Here is a 19,205-nt window from a genome sequence, read left to right as displayed (position 1 = left end):
GATTTTTACTCAGTGATGCATTAAACAGTTTTTGCCTCACTTAGAAGCAAATAGTTGTTTGACTTCCACTGGGACATGCACGTCTATACTGTGGTGGACAATCTTGAGTTGGGTTTCCTTTTTTTAAATGTTTGTTTTGAAATTTTGAATGTAGCTTTATGTCTTCCACTCTCTGAATCACACAGAATCTTTGTCATCACTGTAGAGTTATTTGATAAATTCATATTTACTGAGAAGGCAGCCACTGATATTGGCCTGCAGGCAAAGGAGATTCCCCAGTACCATTGGATCAGTTGCTCTTCAATACAACGAATGAGTCATTTAATCCCTCAGTGAACAGACCTGTATTCCATTATTTTGTTCTTTTTCTTCTTTCTGTGTTTTTCCTTTGAGTCATTTGGAGTGCATGTGAATGCACTAGAGCTTGCCATGTTTTGATTTCAACAGACACTGTTCCTCAAAATATGAAACAATTGCTCGGATATCTTAATGTGGCCTATGTACTTGCTTGATGTAAAATAGGTGTGGCTTTTTCCTTCTTTCAAGTAGGTCCATTGAAATTTTTGAATACTCACTTCCTTTATGTATCAAGTACAGTAAGTGTGAGCTGTTTGTTGTGCCTCCTGAAGCGCTGAATCCCAATTTCTGTTCAGTTCATAATAACTAGAAATAAGTTCTGGAATTGCTTAAGTGCAGAGGGTAGTTGTAGGGTGAAGACTTGTATAATAGTAAAAGGATTTGAAAGAATTTTTCCCCCTAGTCTTTTTTAGAGAGAGAAAAAAGAGAAAATCTTAAATTGCACTCTTCATCATGTGTGATGTGTAGCCTAGCACTCCAAAAACCACCTTGTCACCACTTCTTCTTTTATAAAGTCTCAATGGAACCAAAGCTGCCACTTCTGTGGTAGTATTCACCACAGAGGTCTCCGAAGGTGGCGCCTGAAACACACTTCTCAAGACCCTGAAGAAAACATGTATTTTTTTTTTAAGACTCAGTGCTTTGTGGGCTCCCTTACTCTGAGACAGCTCTGGCATGTTCTCCTTACAAGGATATGTCTTTTTACAGCTGCATTGTATTTTTTATCCTAAGAAGCATCGTAGATAATTCACACTGTGTTTGTTTTGGTTTCCTACATTTTGTGCTGTATTTTCTTAAATCCGATTAGTCAATTGTTTTCTTACACTAAAAGAACATTGGCGCTCGCAGCTATTTTTCTTCTAGACTCCTTAATCCTGGTCACTTTTTTTTTATGAAACTCCAGTCTGCCATGCTTTAAACAAAAGAACTAGAACAGGTTTTCATCTGTGATAAATGGGCTTGAAATTTTGCTTTTGTCATTTTAATTCAAAAGAGAAGGAATTCAGTTTTCTTATGATATGTACCAGTTAACTTGAGAAGTTTGTTTCCAGATAAAAGTATATGGTAAAGTGAGGTGACAGCTGATGAAGGAAAATAATAACCAAAAATAAAGGAAGTACAAAATATTAGTGTTTTCCTTCAGGCAATAATGTCATTGACCATTACAGCAAGTGACAAGCAGCTTTGTCAAGCACGGTGCCAGCCTGTCTCTGCAGACGTGGTCGGTGTGGCATGTTGTGGAGTGAGTGACATCAAAAAAATGAGCAATCTGTTTATGGCAGTAGAGAAGTATTCAGGGTCCCTGTGTTCGGTTGTAATATATCACAGAAAGAGAGAGAAGAGAGTGTTAGACTCTGTGTTATACTGTGATTTTTATAGGTGCTAAAATATTACATCTAATTATTAATTTTGAGAAGAGACATCTGAATTCAAAGGAATTAATCTAATAAACTTTATTTACTGGGATTCTAATAAAAAACATTTCAGTAAATTTTCCTGGTACCAAATGAAGCACTTTGTGGGGAAGGTTTTGTGGATTTTTTTGATTTATCTCTTGGGATTCAAGGTGGGGATGCCATGTCTTGTCAATAAGAAGCAAAATTATGGAAATTCTGCCATGGACTCCAAAAGCTGCACTAAGAATAACACAGTAAAAAGCAATTAGGTAATCTATTTAAGTTTTAATCTGAATTTAATCTGCATATGTGGCCCAATTCTATTCTATGTCATAGTTGGTTTTCTAAGTTTTCTGTAATTTTTTGCGATATGTTAGGAAAACGTTTGAAAGTTTCAAAATTATATTTATTTTCTAATATGTTTTGAGTTTTTTCAGTTGAAATTCTAAATATCAGGTTGAGGAGACTTGGATTTTGTACTCCTTATCCAATACAATTACAGAATTTTTAGTGTTCTTCTTGAATGATGCTTCTTTGGCCTGGACACCTAAATGTCTTCCGTCTGTTCTTCAGAAAAATTCCATGTTAATAGAGCTTTAATAAGGAATGTTTTGACTTTTTTACACCTACCCCTTCAAATATATTAGCCTCTTTGGAAAAAGTATTGGAAATGTTACATAATGAAGGGAAAAGTTCTTTAGCAATTTGTAAATCTATTGATTATATTTGAGTCTATTATGCTAAACAATGCTGACGGTGTGTGACTTTCTAAATGCATTTTATGTTTCTGTGATTTATTATCAAAGAATAACAGCTTCACTAGAGAGTGCAGTGAAAGGTAAGAATGAGGGGAAAACATAAAAAAAATGAGATAATGTGAATCTTTTGGTTTGGAAGGCTGCTGAAATTTGGCATTGGTGACAGTTCTTCTTCCTCAAATTCACTAATTGACAGTAATTAGAATAAAAGAGTAATTTTTCCCCCATTAAGTATTAATTCTGAATTAGCATAAATCAGCAAAACCATTGCAAAAAAGCAGAAGTGAAAGCACAACTATTTTGAAATAGAAACAATATGTTCAATTTCTAATGGTTCTGGAAACCTACTGCAGAAAATATTGAATTCTATATTTCATGATTTGTCCACAGATTCAATGGTCATAAATTATTTTTATTTTCTTTTTAGATCTGGGCGGTTTTTTTTTACATACAACATCACTTGTTGAGAGAAATATAGAGTATTTCACCCATGAAGGGCAAACCCATAAAATTATATGAAATATGAAAGTCTTTTCCATGAGTAAAAGAAACATAATCACACTTTATGGATGTGATGTTCTATTTATTCTTTGGAGATTAATTTCAGTTTACGTGATATTAAACCCCTTTGATTGTAAATCTTTTTTATTTGCTTCTTCAAAGAGGTGAAAGGAAGAACTACTGAGAGTTAAAGTTCACATCTAGAGCTTTATTGCCTAATATATTTCAGAGTCCTTTTACATGGTTCACTTTAGTCTGATATTGTATTGACAGAATTAAGTGGGAATGTTGGTCTTCTGGATAGCATCTTGATGTATACTGTATCCATTTTTCCTTTTTAGTTGTATACAGGCTGTTTGTATAACTGAACATTCATTCATACTTTACTGTAGTAGCTTTTGATATGGCTTGTGGTATATTTAAGATGAAAACACAGCTTTATGTATATATACATGAATTATGTATGTAGGAAAATAGAAATATAAAATATGTATGTGTGCATTTATATAGTTACTTTTTAATAATTATTTTCTTTAATAAGGTTATTTAATATCCCCCTCCATTCTCTATAAGATTTTGGTACGTGTACTTAGTGGAAAAAGATCAATACTTTTTTTCCTAGTAATTTTTCCTGCAAATTATAAGTTCCCTATTCAAACATTTCTTTCTTTCTTACTTTCCAGAGGGTGTTTCATTGCACAGGAAAGACCAATAAACCCAGGTTTTACCCAGACAGTTGTCAGAGATGATTTGAAGCTATTATAGGAGTTTATGACTCAGGAGTGGAAGGATTAAGTTGCTTTTCTGGATTCAATATATATTAATAAATTATTTTATGTGAACATAGTAGCTGTTCTTAGTAATAAACCAATATGTATTATATTGATATTTCATTGCCACTGCATACTTTAAAACACAATTTATATAAAATACAGTTGACATCATTGATACTTCAATCTCTCTGTTTTCTGTTATGCATTTAGAGCTTAAATTGGGAAGCTTTATTAATACTATTATTGATGTTTTAGTTTATCATTTTATTTAATTTTGCTCATATTCCTCAACAAAATTATTTTTGTTATGTCTCTAACAGTCATTATAAAGTGCTGCTGTAGAGACTTAGAGCAGGCTTTTGGCAGTGTCTTGGTTTTTAAGGTTCATTTCCCTTTCATGTATTTCTTTTAACTGATGTGTAGCAGTCCAAAAGTCCTGGGCTATATCAGCAGCAGTGGTCCTGTGGAAACCAGTCAGAAAGCTCCGTGGCACAGGGGTACTACTTTCCTTTGCCCATGACCATCATTCTGTTTCCTGTGCGATGTTACAGATCTCCACTGCCAAAACCAGTCTCAAAACAGAAAGGCTGCTCCCATCACAAACATTTACCAGAGCTCTGGGGCACTGAAAGGGAACAAGCATCTTTTACTACAATACATCTTCATTACTTCCCAAACAAGTTACACTTCACATGCAAAAGAACTGGAGAACGTCAGCCTGGGGATCTAAACCTTTGTTTACACTTAATTGTATGCACAGGCAATGCATTGTGCTGCTAAGTGTGGGTGCTTGGGTGAATCCGTGATTGCCTACCATGAATACTGTGCTGCCCCACAGAGTACAGGTGGTTTTGGTAGAAGTGCTCGAGTAGAGGCAGCTCATAGACTTGTCTTTGATTTTTGTTGTTATTTATTTTACTACTTTTTTAAGTACTAAAATGATCACGTTCTAAAAGTCCCGTTCTTTTCCCACAATACCTACATTATTTTATTATATTTTATTTTTATATGTATCAAATGTATATTCACATATATTTCACACAGGTATACTGGAAATTTTTTTGAGTGGAATCGAAGTGTACATACATAAATGGTCCAGGCTTCAGTGATGCAAACTTCTTGGATATTTTAGAAAATAGTACAATTGGGATAATTCAGACTTATCTTGTGGAAGTAATACTGAGCTTGGATCACACATGTCCTTCCTTACTTTTTGGTTGTTGTTTGGCTGGGCAGTTTTTGATGGCCTGATGATTGGTTAATGAGAATTGCTCAAAAAAAAAAAATAGTGCAAACTGTGCAACAGAATTCAGCTACAACAGGTCAATGGTATCATCTCATGATCGCTGCCAGGTTAGAGTTGTTCAGGAAGTACCTAAAAGCTAGTGCTACCTTTGTGAAGTTGGAATAAATTGTTTGGTTTGGTATTTGAGAAGATTGAGCATGTAGCCATATATGAGATGATTTCTTAAAGGGGCTTTACTTTAAATGTTTTTTAAGATATAGCTGTAACACAGATCATACGCTATGAGAAATGATGTTTGGGTCAGATACTGCTAGAGGATATAAAATTCCACACCCTCCGGAGTACTACTGATTCAAAAAATGTTATTGCAAGTTCTGAGATTTAGGCACTATCTATCATTTTTAAAAAACATCCCTTAAGAATTTTTGCTCATGTTTGAGTGTGCCCTTCAGTGGCCACCATCATGATGCAGCTACGTGATATGTGTAAAGATCAATGGTCTGAGATTTTAGTAGGTTTCTTTACTTTAACCTAAGTTAAAACAGCCCTGTGTTTTCCAGGTAATTTTCTTCATAAGACCAGGGAATGAGCTACTTTCTGAGGAATTCCTGTACAGTCTTCCTGCCATAGTCAATAATAGTGCTCCAAGATAGAAATAAATTTTCATCTTCATATCCATCTACTGTGTGGAAGATGAAATTCTGTAGAAAGATCTGTTATGCTGGTCCGCCAAACTGCTTTCCTTCACAAAAACATCTGGTTCTAATGCACAGAAAAACAGGGATTTATTACACAAGAGTAGGGTTCCCCCAACCCATTGTCTCGGAAAATATTTTATTTATAAAGCTTGGGATCATCAATGATCAATATCTCATCTGCTGGGGAAAGAGAATGTGTTGTCTTACTTTCTGAACTGAATTTTTACTCAGCAGCCCAAGCAGTCTGTCCATGACTCCAACTCAGCCTTTCTTCTTCCTTTTATTTTATTCTGAGAACAAGTATCAGTTACATCTGTTTCCAGACAGAAGTATTCAGTTTGTGTGTGTTAGGCTGGCTTTGAAGAGCACTGTTTTGAATAGCAGGTATCTAAAATCATTAAAACCTATTCTTTTCCATTTTCTTTTTTTTTTTATTAAAACACTATATGTTAGTGTTTTCTATAGCTACAGAGATGTTCATGGCAATTCCTTTGCTGTGAGAACTGCAGAAAAGGGCAAACAGATCAGTTTTGCATATATTAAAGAAAAATGTTTTCAGTTGACTCTCCATATATTAATAGAGAGTTTTAATCCATGAGCTAAGATATTTTCATTACACTCTTGTAATGTTTGTAAATCTTGAACTTAAAACCTAAATCAGTAATTTTGTGAACTGTATCTTTTTGCAGATGCTGTTCCTGGTTAATCAACCGTGACACAGTAAAACAAATCTAACATGAATATCCTTTTCATTGCATTCTTACCAAACATAGTGTTCTGCTTGGAAGACCAGATTAGTAGAAGGCCATATATTTTTCTTTTTAGCTATTTTTATAAGGTTGGTAGTTGTGAACATGTGAGAAAGGGATTTTGAGACACTTGATGCAAGAATTATTTACAGGAATATATGGATTTTCAGGACTGCATCCAAAAATAACATTTTTATCAGTCATCTGGATAAGAAGAATTATCCATGTAATTAGTTTCAAATGAACTTGAAAGGTGTTGCTTAACTGGTGTGAATTCCATTTGAGACACAAATAAATAAATACAAATTTGCATTTAAATTATTTTTGGTAATACTTGAAGATTTAAATACCATTGTAGGTAATTTACTTCATATTCAGGCATTTCTTTCAATTTGCAGTTTGGAAAGCAAGAACTGAGTGCTTGAACCCTTTGTATGGCTTTTGGATTATAAGGTTCACATTTGAATTAAATTTCCCTTGGATTCTTTTACCTCATAAAGAAACTGCAGGGGACAAGTTGAAACTCGAGAACTGTTGCTTTGTTAAAACAACAGAGGCAGGAAAAATCTCAGAATAGAACATAGATCCAGGCTGATGGAAAAAGCACTGCCATATTTAAGGATGTGCAGCAATGAAATATTTGTAGGTGAAGAGGGAAAGATTGCAGCTATTAGCTGATCATTCCAGAGAATGGAGTGTGGGAACCAGTGCATGGAGCTGCTGATGCTGGTAGTATTTCTCCTGAGTAGCAAGAATAAGAGAAGGACATTCCTGAATCACCTCGATGACAATGCTGGTTTAGTGGGCTGTGCCTTTCCCTGGCTGTGCCAGCCAGCCAGAGCTCTCTTAGACTGGGAATTCAGCACTACTGGCTGATATGTCTTGGCTCTGCAGCCAAGATTGGTTTCCCTGACCCCACACAGTGCATTACCATGAACTGGAAGATGCACATCCTACTTCTTTGCTAGCCAAGACTACTTTACTCTAAGTCTTTACACAATTTATAATTATAACACTTAATTCCTAGAATCATTCAGAATTGCTATTCACTGAAAAAGTCCTACTTATAATGATGTTTATAAAACTTTATGATTTAGAGCGATTTAATTAATCATTAAAAAAATTTTAGAAAAATTTATACTGCTGTCATACCTATCAGACTCATTATGTTTACAGTGCTTTGTGCTTCAGATGATCTTGTTGAAATCTTTGGAGCTGCTTGCCATGTGTATAGTAGTTAACACAGGGATGGCTGAACCCAGCACATCATAATCATAAACACAATGTTCTTGTCAAATACAATGAGAGAAATCAATTGCTGTGACAATAATTGCTATTTAAAGTCGTGGTGTTAGGAAAATAATTGTTCAATTATTTTTATTTTAGCATTGTGCTTACTTTATAACGTATCAATTAAAATGTGCTCTATTTGCCAATGAAAAGATAGTAAATAATGTGTCAGGAAAGCATTTCTTAGAAAAACAGTTAATGTGATCTGTTAGAAAACTTTTGCAGTATTAATTTAAAAACATTAATGTAGGTATGAGACTTTTTTCTTTGCATGTGTCTACATTAAAAAGATTTATCATCAGTTTGTTTTATTGAATATAATTAATTGTTGCTCATGTTTAAAAATACCATATTTTGAAGGAGAAACATTAATACAGTATAGGGCCACGGTTTAGATTGCTGATTAAGGAACTGTAAATTTTTGTGCTCTTGTAAAATAAAGTGATGTCAGTGGGCAAGAGGTTTGTGGATCTAGAGGCATTTTTAACTATTGTCTCTGCACTGCAAGATTCAAGAAATTAAGCAATAGTTGCCTTGATGGTCAAACTCCTGTCTTCATAAAAAGACTTGGAGCTTATAAAATATGTCTAAATATACACATGTGGGCAGTAAATTAGTCTGTTATGCACCTAAATAACTTTTGTGAAAGTAATTTGGGTGCTTATTTTTCTGTTAGTGAGCAGCATGGACAAATAGATCACCTGTTGAGTAAAACGGTGCTAAGGACCTGACACCCACACAATGTGTCATGTGGGGGACTTATGGATTTTTTATTTTTTTTTTTTTTTGCATTGAACTACCTCTGGTTTAGCTTCATGGACTGAAAGCCCATGGGTCTGGAGTGCACATTGTGCATCTTCCAGTTGAGCTTCTACATCATGTCTGCATCACCAAGATAGTCCGACAGGGGCAATCAGGGGTTTGTTTAAAACTGCACTCCAGATCCACGCTAAACCATAGGAACAACAATCATTCTTGCATGAATGTTTACATACTTTTTTTCCTTAGATTTCTCTTTTAGTGTCAAATAATAAGAGAATGAGACAAGAAATAGCAAAGGATGGCAAGTTTTGTTTTGTTCTGTTTACCTCCCGTTTACAATATTGGTCCCTAAAATATTTATATTTAGTTCAGAAAATAGCTCCTTTTACATCACTGCAAAAATACATAAGTTATTTCACTTTAACACAATTGCTATTTTCCTACAATAAGTAACTTATAGGCATTAATATATAATGAAAATATGGAATTCTATAGTGTATTTATAATGCATTCATAGAGCTTAAGGCACAAATGCGTCATTAATTCATCTAGTCTAAACATGCTGACCATTACATTTCACAGCTTTTCCCCTCTATTTATTCTTGTAATTTGAGTTTCTTTAAAGACCTACAGATTTTATTTAGATTTGCGCATACCAAGCAGCAACATATCCTCTAATTTCCTTTACAGTTTTCAGTTTGCCTCCTAAACACACTCACAGAAACTCATTTCTCAGCTATGGAAAACAGTCCTCTCCTCAGCCAGTTCTGTGAACAGTATTAAATATGCCTAAATGTCACCTCTGTAAGTTAAAAACTTACTCTCTACCTTGCAAAAATAGTTGTGCAGACAGTAATTAATCCTTGCAGTTTTCTGTGTTCTGTTAAATCATCATTTCTCTTTTTGTACTACCCAGAACCATTCTGGGAAGAGCATCTGCCTAGTCTAGACCTCCCTGCTAGGCGCTGTTGGACTCTTGCAGCCCTTCCTTGGCCACTTTCCTCTGCTGAATTGGGCATGAAACATGTTCAAGGCATCTTCCTCTTAAGTACATCTGTTCTGTAATTGCTTATTGTCTCCAAAATAACACTAAGATGATAACTTTCATTCAGCCTGTAATACAGGCCACTGGTGATGAGTTTCTCATTTTCAAACATGCTTTTTTAGTGTTTCCTTCTATTTTCTTCCACATGGGGGAACTGTGCAAGGCTATGTCATTATCTTCTGGGGGGTTCATTTCTTTGTTCTAGAGACTACAAAATCCTGATAATGCTTGGGCTGCTGTGATTTTAAGTGTTTCTTAGCATGACAACTCTCTTATTGGGAAGATTTACATTGATAAATGCAGAAAGTCATTCACTCTCTACTCTGGATCAGCATTTCATAAACCATCTGCATTACAAAGGCATTTATACATCCCTGGATATCATTCAGAGTCTCTACTAGAGAGTCGGAAATGGTGGACAAAATCTATGACCATTTAAATTTTGTATTCTCTATTTACCATCGATCCATTTTCTATATCTTAAATTATCTAGTCATTGCAGCATAGTGAAGTCTTCTTTTTTTTTCAGTATATGTTTACATTATTTTATGATACAGAAACATTTATGTGCTGCATAAAGGAGAGTCTTGGTATTTTCTCCCCATGGAAACTCATACACACTGTAGGCAATTTGCCACTTGATCTTTTTGAAAAGTGAAATGATTAGGTTTAAGTCACTGTTAGTAAAAGATTTTCTCCAACATTTGAATATTTATTGTGATTCTTCTCTCAATTCTCACCATGTTTTCCAATCTCCTTTAAAAAATGCAAATACCAGAACTTTAAGAACAAATCTGATAGTATCTCTTGTGACAATACCATGTAGAGTGATAAACTCATCTCCCAAGTGCTACTCACTACTGTGCACCTGAGAAAGGTTGTTTTAACCCTTTTTGTTTCAGATCCCAGTAGTAATTCGTACTGAGTTGGTCATTCACACTGGTCCCTAAATTGTTTTGGGAATTGCTTCATTCCAAGAGGAAAGTAAATCATTTGCAATGTAAATGAGGCCTGGATTCCTTGTTCTCCTAAGTATAACTTAGCAGTGATTATGTGTAAAAAAAATAAGTAAAAAATTGACCATTGTACAATCTCTTTATACTCTGTGCCATTAACCATTATTAACCATTTTCTTTTCAGTCTTTGGGTCATGCATAGACCTCTCAGCTACAATATATTTGTCCTATCAAACTGAGTGCATCTGATACTCTGGAAATTTCCTTTTCTGGTGTTCGTCCCCTTCTGAAAATTCCTATTTTAGCCAATTTTTAATTCATTTATTTTGCACTGCACTTTATTTTATTTTTATCTGTGTCACAAGAAGGAGCTAAGAAATATACTGGGGGATTGGAGAGCATCCATCTATACCACTCCTGCCATTACATTTTTTGTGATGTCAGTGTCTTCATCGTGGCTCACTTCAACTCCCTATTGTTTCAAAGCTGAAAAGAAATTATTTCTACTACCATTTCATCCCCCAGCCATGTAGACTGTATTCCTTTATACCTTTTAAGTTCAGCTTAGTTTTTTTTGAGATGAGGCAATGGTTGCTTCAAGATACAGACATACTATAGATTTATGCACTGGCATCACAATGCTTTCTGGTTTGTTCTTTATTCCTTTTCTAATCTCTTTTAACATCCTATTTTCTGTTTTGACTGCCGCTAAACATTCAGTTGATATGTTCAAAGAACTATCTGCAATGACTTCAAGACCATTTTCTTGAGTGGTAATTGCTAATTTAGAACCTATCATTGTGTATTTGTAGCTAGTTGTTGATTTTTTTTTCCTGTGCACATTGCCTTCAGTTCATTGGCACTGAATTTCATTCTCTTATTTTATTGCCAAGTCACTTGATATTGTGAGATCCTTTGCAGTCAGCTTTAATTTTTATTGCCCTAAATAAACCAAAGCTATTATCTCACCACAGCCTGGAATCAGGTTAGTTTGACAAAATCTATTTTCCATGTCTTTTTTCTCTTCATTAACATGAATTTTGATGTTTTTTTCCTTCTGACTATTTATATTAAAAAAAAAAAACAAAACCAAAAAAACCCTTAGAAGAAAGTAAAATATTTATTTGCAGGGAAGAGATTATACAAAAGTCACATTCTCAATGCTGTAAATTCCAATGATTCATAGTATTTTATGGGTGTGTCTTTGAGACACTCATCTCTGATTTTGACTTTGCATATAAACTAATTTATGTTTTGACTGATTACAAGAAAATTCAGCGTGTGGCCCAGCTCCATTGATGTATGAAGCTCAGAATCAATTTGTCTGAACTCTTTCAGCCACAACCATGAATATTTTTTATTCTACTACCTTAAGAGAACTGCAAGAAATTAATAAATGTATAGGGCAGAATTTTCTAAGGGTAGAGATCCAGTTCCTAGTCATAATAAAGCAGTCACACAGTGCAAGGAACATTTTGTTTCTCCTGTCCAGCTGTCTTGAATATATTAACCTTTTCCAAAATGCAGGAGCACTGAGTTCATAATGTCAGAGTTGCTGTTGTTTCCCTAGTTAGTGGGTTTTGGAAGGGCTGTGGAGGAGGAGAAGAGTAAGGTGAAGTGGCCTACCCTTACCTCATGCTCAGAATCCTAGTTTGTAGCATCATGTCAGTATGCTGATGTTGCCCCTAAGCATCAGTTGCAGTTACTACCTAGACAGTACAGTATATAGTACAACTTTCTACAACTTCTCTTTTAAAACATTTCTGAGAAATAGTATTTGTAAGTAGTAATTGATTTATCATGGCTAGGCTTCGCGAACGAAGATTTGGGAAGGGCTCTACCCACGTTTCTTGCAAGCGCGTTGGTGGCTAAAAAGGCCAATACGAGAAAGGCAAGTCCGGTTGCAAAAGACACAGCAGAAAGACTCCTTAGATGGTATATTCTGCGAGGCTCGATTCTTTCTGCGTTGTCTTTTCTCCTCAAGGGTGATCCTGCGTGCTTTCTCAAAAGCATCAGCAGCGTTATAAATGGTGTGTCTCCAGGCTTCCCGATTGGAGGCCAGAGTAGACCAGTTATGGTGGTCAATATGGCCAAGGCTGAGTTGTTGCTTCAGGGAGTCCTTGTATCTTTTCTTTGGGGCTCCTCTCTTGCGGCAGCCGGAGGCAAGTTCACCATAAAGCAGGATCTTAGGGAGGCGGTGGTCCTTCATCCTAGAGACGTGCCCTGCCCAACGCAGCTGTGTTCTCAGCAACATGGCCTCAATACTTGTGATTGCTGCCTGTTCAAGAACAGATGTATTGGTCACATAATCTGACCAGTGGATGTTTAGGATTGTAATCTGACCAGTGGATGTTTAGGATTGTAATCTGACCAGTGGATGTTTAGGATTGTTGTAATTGATTTAAAAAGCTTAAAATATGTTGCTACAGAACTGGATTTATTCTAGTTGTCAGTGGAGTTTTTTTGTTCTGGACACCAAATATTAATTCACAGTCAACTCATACTTGTTTTCAAAGGGGACTGGAGAGAGGGAGACTGCTGTTATTTTGCACTTATGCACAGTACCTCCTCTGAACTGTGCTGCTTCAGGTAATCTTGGTATTTCCCATATTAAGGAGTAAATTTTGAAGCTTTTTGCAGAAAAAAAGTTGTGGATACCTAGCATAATTCAATAGTTAAAGGGTTGTATTAATTGAAACCAGCATGTACAGCAGAGGTGCCAACATGACTGAAAGTTCTTCACGCAACTATTAAATCCAGATAATTTTATAAAAGAAGCTGTCTAAAAAGCTAAAAGATCATCTGAGTGCTTACATTCGGTGTCAGCTTTACAAGCCTTTTGTCAGTATCCAGAAATTCACTAAAAGAGGTTGAATTCAATGATCTTTCTACCAAAATACTTTATGGGTTAAATGTTACAATACAAAGACATTGAAGCCAGAGGGAAGGCATATGCTCTGATTGTGAATTGCAGGTGTTTAATAATTTTATTTTTTTTTAAATTCTTCTGTTGTGTCTTTGGGACTGAAATGTGGTGATGTCCTTGGAGATGTTTTCCCTGGGCAATTAGCCATAGAAATACTCAATATGATAAAACAGGCCTATTTTCATGTGCAAATCCAGTTCCTCAAACTAATTATATTCCCTGCATAGCTATTGTTCCTGCATCCCAGGAAATTATTCAGAATTTACAAAGTGAGAGAACTATAAATCGGTATAATTTTTTAGTATACTTCATCCTCTTTTCCCATCTACCAAATGTGGAACTTGCATTACATGTTTGTTGAGACTGTTGTGAGTATGTGGTCAGTTGTAATGGAGCTATCCCCTGCTGATGGAGACAGTAATAACATTTCCAGGAGACAACTACAGCATTAGAGTCGTGCATTTGCTTTTGAATTTGAACATGGATGGTTGACTTGTTTGTCATCCTGGTAGAGTTTAGTGTTCCTCTATTTATTTTGGGGTTTTTTTTCCCATGCTTAAATGTCTTTTTGTTACCTTTGATACCATTAAAATGTAAGCTTTTACACACCATTATGTTACAATTATTTTTTTTCTTTTGTAATTGCAGTTGTTTCTTATCCTTACTGCTGGTAGCTGCTGTCGTTTGGAAAATCAAACAAACCTGTTGGGCTTCTCGACGGAGAGAGGTATCAAAAACTTTATTGTAGTAGCTTTATCTTTCAGAATAAGTTGAGAACTTTGATGAACTATCACATCTCCACTTTCTCCTGTATATACAATTTAAATATCCTTTTTATACCCTTGACTTTTTATACTGAAGAAGAAAATTTTGTTTCTTTCATCTGTCAAGAATTAGATAAATTGCAGCACTAGGCTGCAGAAAGCTAAATTTTCTTTATGGTGGCATATTTAGAATGGAATAGAATATTTCAGTTGAAAGGGAACTACAAGGATAATCCAGCCTGACCACTTCAGAGCTCACCAAAGATTAAAGCATGGGCATTGTCCAAATAACGTCTTTAACACTGACAGGCTTGGGGCACTGACCACCTCTCTAAGAAGCCTGTTCCAGTGTTAGACCATTGCTCTGTAAATAGATGTTTCTTAATGCCCAATCAAATGCAGCTTTGAAGCATTCTCGTGCATCCTATCCCTGGATCCCAGGGAGAAGAGATCAGCAACTCCGTCTCCCTGTCCCCTCATCAGGAAGCTGTAGAGAGCAATGAGATTGCTCCTCAGGCTTCTTCTTCCCAAACTAGACAACTCCAGGTTTCTCAGCAGCTCCTCATAGGACATTCTTTCCATCCCAGTCTCCAGCCTTGTTACCCTCCTCTGGACGCACTCAGGTACCTTCACATCCCTCTTAAATTGTTGGGCTGCATACAGCACTCGAGGTGAGGCTGCAAAAATGCTGAAACACCTTTTTTGACTGGTTGGTTTTGCTGTTTAATGCATCACAACTCTCTCAATAGTCTCAAAATAGTAGTGTAGAGACATTGGCAAGCTGAATGAACAGAGGATCATAGTGTAGCATTTCAGGCTTCCAGTAATGTATTTAATGTTGTGACTTCTGCTGTGTTTTTATCAACAGTCACTGGAACACAGAGTAGGAGAAAACTCTCTTGCAAAGAGCTTATACTGTCTTCTTTTTTTATTATCTCTTTTTTCTTGTAATATTTTTTTAAATTCTGAAAAAAATTTTCTCTCTCTGAATATCAGTATTTCCGTCACTAAAACCGTGATACAATTGAAACCCTTCAATAAACACTCATGCATTAAATCACCTTATTCTGTTGTCTAAATTCTTACAGCTGTGTTCAAAAATTTGGATCAAATATTTGTTCTTATTTTTTTAACAAATCATTACATTTAGATGAGATCAAACTTTGGTTATGGATGCTGCTACATGTATAAAGCATGTTTTTATACTGATAGTAGTTTTATTTCAATTTGTTCTCATAAATAAGATCTATAATTTTTAGGCAGTGATTTTTCGTGCCCTTGAAGCTTCTAATCTTGATTTTCGGAAAAAACACTTGCTTAATGAACTGTAATCTTGATTTTCTTTCTTTTTTTTTTCTTAAGGACAATCTTTTGTCTACTTAATTATTTCTTCTTAGTATACAGCCACTATGAATGTTTGAATAACATTTTTTTTTACTGTATATCTGCAGTGAATTTGTATATGCTTTAAAAGTGCCAGGTAACTAGCACTTATAATTTTCCTTCACTGAAATTATAGTGTACTAACACCAAGAGTTAGCTTAAACTGGTGCTACAAAGAAAAATGTATATTTTCAGTACTTATTTCCTTCAGGTATTTTTTTAATTCATATGAATATTGTTAAGCATTTTCAGCCTCTAAAGGCAAATGCTCATCTATTTGTTATTACTTGCAAAATACAGATAAAAGTTACTTTAAGCTACAGTATTCTGTTCAACTTATTAATATTTCATTCAAATTTGTCTCAGTACTTAATAGTTCTGTGCAAAATTGTATCGTGATAGAATGTAGTAATTCATTGATTTAATCTCTCATGTTAATGAGGTTGTTTTATTGATGCATTTAAGAACAAACACAAACATACCCATTTACAGATCTAGTGGGTCTAGTCTGTTTTCTATGGTTGCTTACCTATATTTCTGAAATGTTTTTTAATGCTGTCTCTAGGCATCATCTGATAAAGAACACATTCTCGTATAAAAATTTCTTGAAGTTTTCCAAGATTTATTCTCCTAATGTCACCAAAAAGCATTTCTAAGACTATATGAAAGTTCATATAAGCTGGTTGATAAATGCAACATTACTATAAATCAGCTTCTTCGGAAGAGCAAAACAGAAAGACGTACTTGGCAAGGGGATTAAAAGTCTCAGAAGTTCATGCTTTCCTTGAGTATAACTAGAGAAACTTTGTTTTCTCACATAACTAGAGTGTGGTAGCATCATGAATTAATTGTAAATGTTTAAGAAGTTCTCCTCTATTCATCAGCTGCAGTACATGTCATGTACAAGTTTTTGATAATAGTTTCCTTCATGTAGCTCAGAAAACTTATTTTTATATGGAACCATATTTATAAGGTTTTCAATTAAGTGATACAGATAAATTGTATGAATAACATAAAAGTAGAGGCAACCTATTGTTGAAAAGATTTCTGAAGTATCTACTTTTAAAGCCCATGACCTGGCAGATGAGCTTTTCATCTTTTCATCATTCATGAAACACAAGAATGTTTGACTCTTTAGATGTTATCCTTAATAAGGACACAAACGACAGTAAGAAGTGAAATATAACAAGAACACAAACCAATATTAAAAAGTATGCTGTTAATAGCTATGCATCCATTTATTGTTCCTCCCAGCCTGTTTTCCCCTAAAGGAGGAGGAACATTACTATCCAGTTCTTGTGATCTTTTGGTAATGAATTTTATCAAGCTGTTGAGGTAAGCCAATAATTTTTTGAAGATTTGCAGAATCATATGTGCAGCTGAAAATTCAGAACCTTGTACTGTTTTGCCCTCTGACTAATGCTTGGCTACATTACTGATTCCAAATTGAATGTAGCATGACCCCAATCCAATACAAAGCAAGAGCAAGTTGTTTGCATTGTGCAGTGGGAATGTCTCAATTTTCCCAGTAATTTAGAAGTATTCTCTCCAGTTTTTCCTCATTCATTGTTCATTCAACAAATATTTGCAGAGCACTGCCCAAATCTTACTGAGCAATTCTAATTTAGGCTCTATTATATGTATATGTAAGAAACTGTTACATGTATATACATATATGTATAAATATATATATCTGAATATAAATATATAGATAGAATCTTCCAAAATACTTTAACTGATGTTTATCAATACTGAATTTAACTCCTCTTTCCCCATAGCTATTGGTCTTTTAATTTATTTAATTGAAATAATTTTTCCCCAAGTCAAGTCCTTGAGTTTTGGTAATTTTTTTTTTTTTACTCATAAAAAAATTTTGGTTCTAATTTTTTTCTTGCCTACATTGCTGTCTCTTAAGATATACTTTATCTAAGGCTTTTTGAACATCTATATTTATACTTTAACTCCTAGATGAGCTTCTCTTCTTCTCTCCTGCCTTCTGAAAGGGCAAGAGACAGCAGATAGACTCTGACTTACCTTATACCATCAAAGTTATTCACCTTTTGCATTGAGTGAAAATGGAAAGTATCATTCTTTTATTTTATAGCTCCAAAAAGATCAATGAAACTTTGAGCAGGAGAACATGAACAGCCTCCTGCCTGGCATCCCTTGACACCTTCCCCCACTCATCCCTCCCATGGATCTGTGTCATTTTAAAAAAAGGTTTTTAAGAAAGGCTGAAGTAAGATGGTGGAATATTGCTCATTGAGAGAGCTTGATCCTCGAAAGGAATAATACAGAATATGATTATTTCCAAAGGATAATTCTTATGGCACTGTCTTTCTTGAGAAAAACAAACAAACAAACCAAAAACAAAACAGAAGAACCTTGGAACATTCACAACAGAGCAGGATAAAATTTACAGATAAGCATGGAAATTCATGCAGGAGTAGAAGAAGGGCAAGATATATCTGTTTGTCAAAGAAGTTAAAGGAGTTCCTAAGTATTGCAAAGTTTAAGAATAGCAAAACATTTTGTAGAATAGTTCTACACTATGTCAGAAGATCAGATATGTTCTCTAGGTTATAATCTCCCACCCTTCTTTTTCCTACAGAGACTCACAAATCTTTCTACTAGTACATCTCTCAGTAAAATTTGACTTGTTAGTTCACTGGATGAAAAACCAAGAGCTGTCATTTTCTCCCAAGTGATTTGTTAAACCTCTTGCATTTTATACCCTGAATTCACCCAAGAGCCCATCCATGAAGCTTCAATCTGACTCTGGTTTCCTCCTTTATACAAGAAAAGATATATCACCCACATTCGCCAAATCAGAAAATTGAAGAGAATATTATTTGTTTTCCCTGCATGTTTCATACCTGAAGTATTAATTCAATCTTCTGTTGAGAATGGGTACAAGAGAATCTGTTCTTAGATCATTTTCCTGAAAAACTTGATAGGTTGCTTGCCAGATTTGTAGTGGCTCAAAGGTTTTGTCTCATGAACTTCTGATTGAAAGATACCACACTGCAGATAAAATTTGCATCCAAATGATTTCTTTTTTAATTGTGTGTTGAGCTTTTCTTTTTGCTGGATTACACTGAGGCCACTAAAACTCACGGATTATAAACCACACTGCCTCTAGTTCAGGTATTTTTGCAAAGCACTTGTCCTTCAAACAGTTGCTGCTCAGATACCCTTTGTGCTATTCATTCAAACAGATGTTTTCAAAATACATAGATGTGCCAATGTGTTGGGTGTCCTTATATAGAATCTTGGAACCATGGAATTGTTTCAGTTGAAAAGATCTTTAAAGGCCATCTAGTACAATCCTCCTGCAATGAGCAACTTCAACTAGACCAGGTTGCTCAGAGCCCCATCTAACCTGATCATGAATGTTCCCAGGGATGGAGCATCCACTACCTATCTGGACAACCTATTCCTGTGATTCTCCACCCACATTGTAAAAAATATTTTCCTTATATCTGGTCTGAGATATATATTTGTATATATTGGATCAGTCAATTTGTTAAAACACAGTTTTCCTTTTTTTTTTTCATTGAAAATAGCTTTTTTATACATTGTTATAGTTACACACTACAA

The 19,205-nt window shown here is 35.0% G+C and overlaps 1 protein-coding gene across 6 annotated transcripts in view; it reads left to right on the top strand.

Annotated features, from left to right (window-relative positions):
• ATRNL1 (attractin like 1) overlaps nt 1–19,205 on the top strand; it is a 531,556-nt gene that overhangs the window by 297,724 nt on the left and 214,627 nt on the right. For all 6 annotated transcript variants that reach the window (XM_027692113.1, XM_027692108.1, XM_027692107.1 and 3 more), the window contains one exon: nt 14,107–14,185. In XM_027692113.1, the coding sequence (XP_027547914.1) occupies nt 14,107–14,185 (79 nt within the window). The remainder of the gene's footprint in view (nt 1–14,106; nt 14,186–19,205) is intronic.

This window comes from Neopelma chrysocephalum, unplaced genomic scaffold, assembly GCF_003984885.1.
Source record: "Neopelma chrysocephalum unplaced genomic scaffold, ASM398488v2 Primary Assembly neopelma1_85, whole genome shotgun sequence".
Taxonomy (NCBI): domain Eukaryota; kingdom Metazoa; phylum Chordata; class Aves; order Passeriformes; family Pipridae; genus Neopelma; species Neopelma chrysocephalum.
Note: the sequence above shows the minus strand (reverse complement) of the source record. Positions and strands in the feature narration are given on the sequence as shown.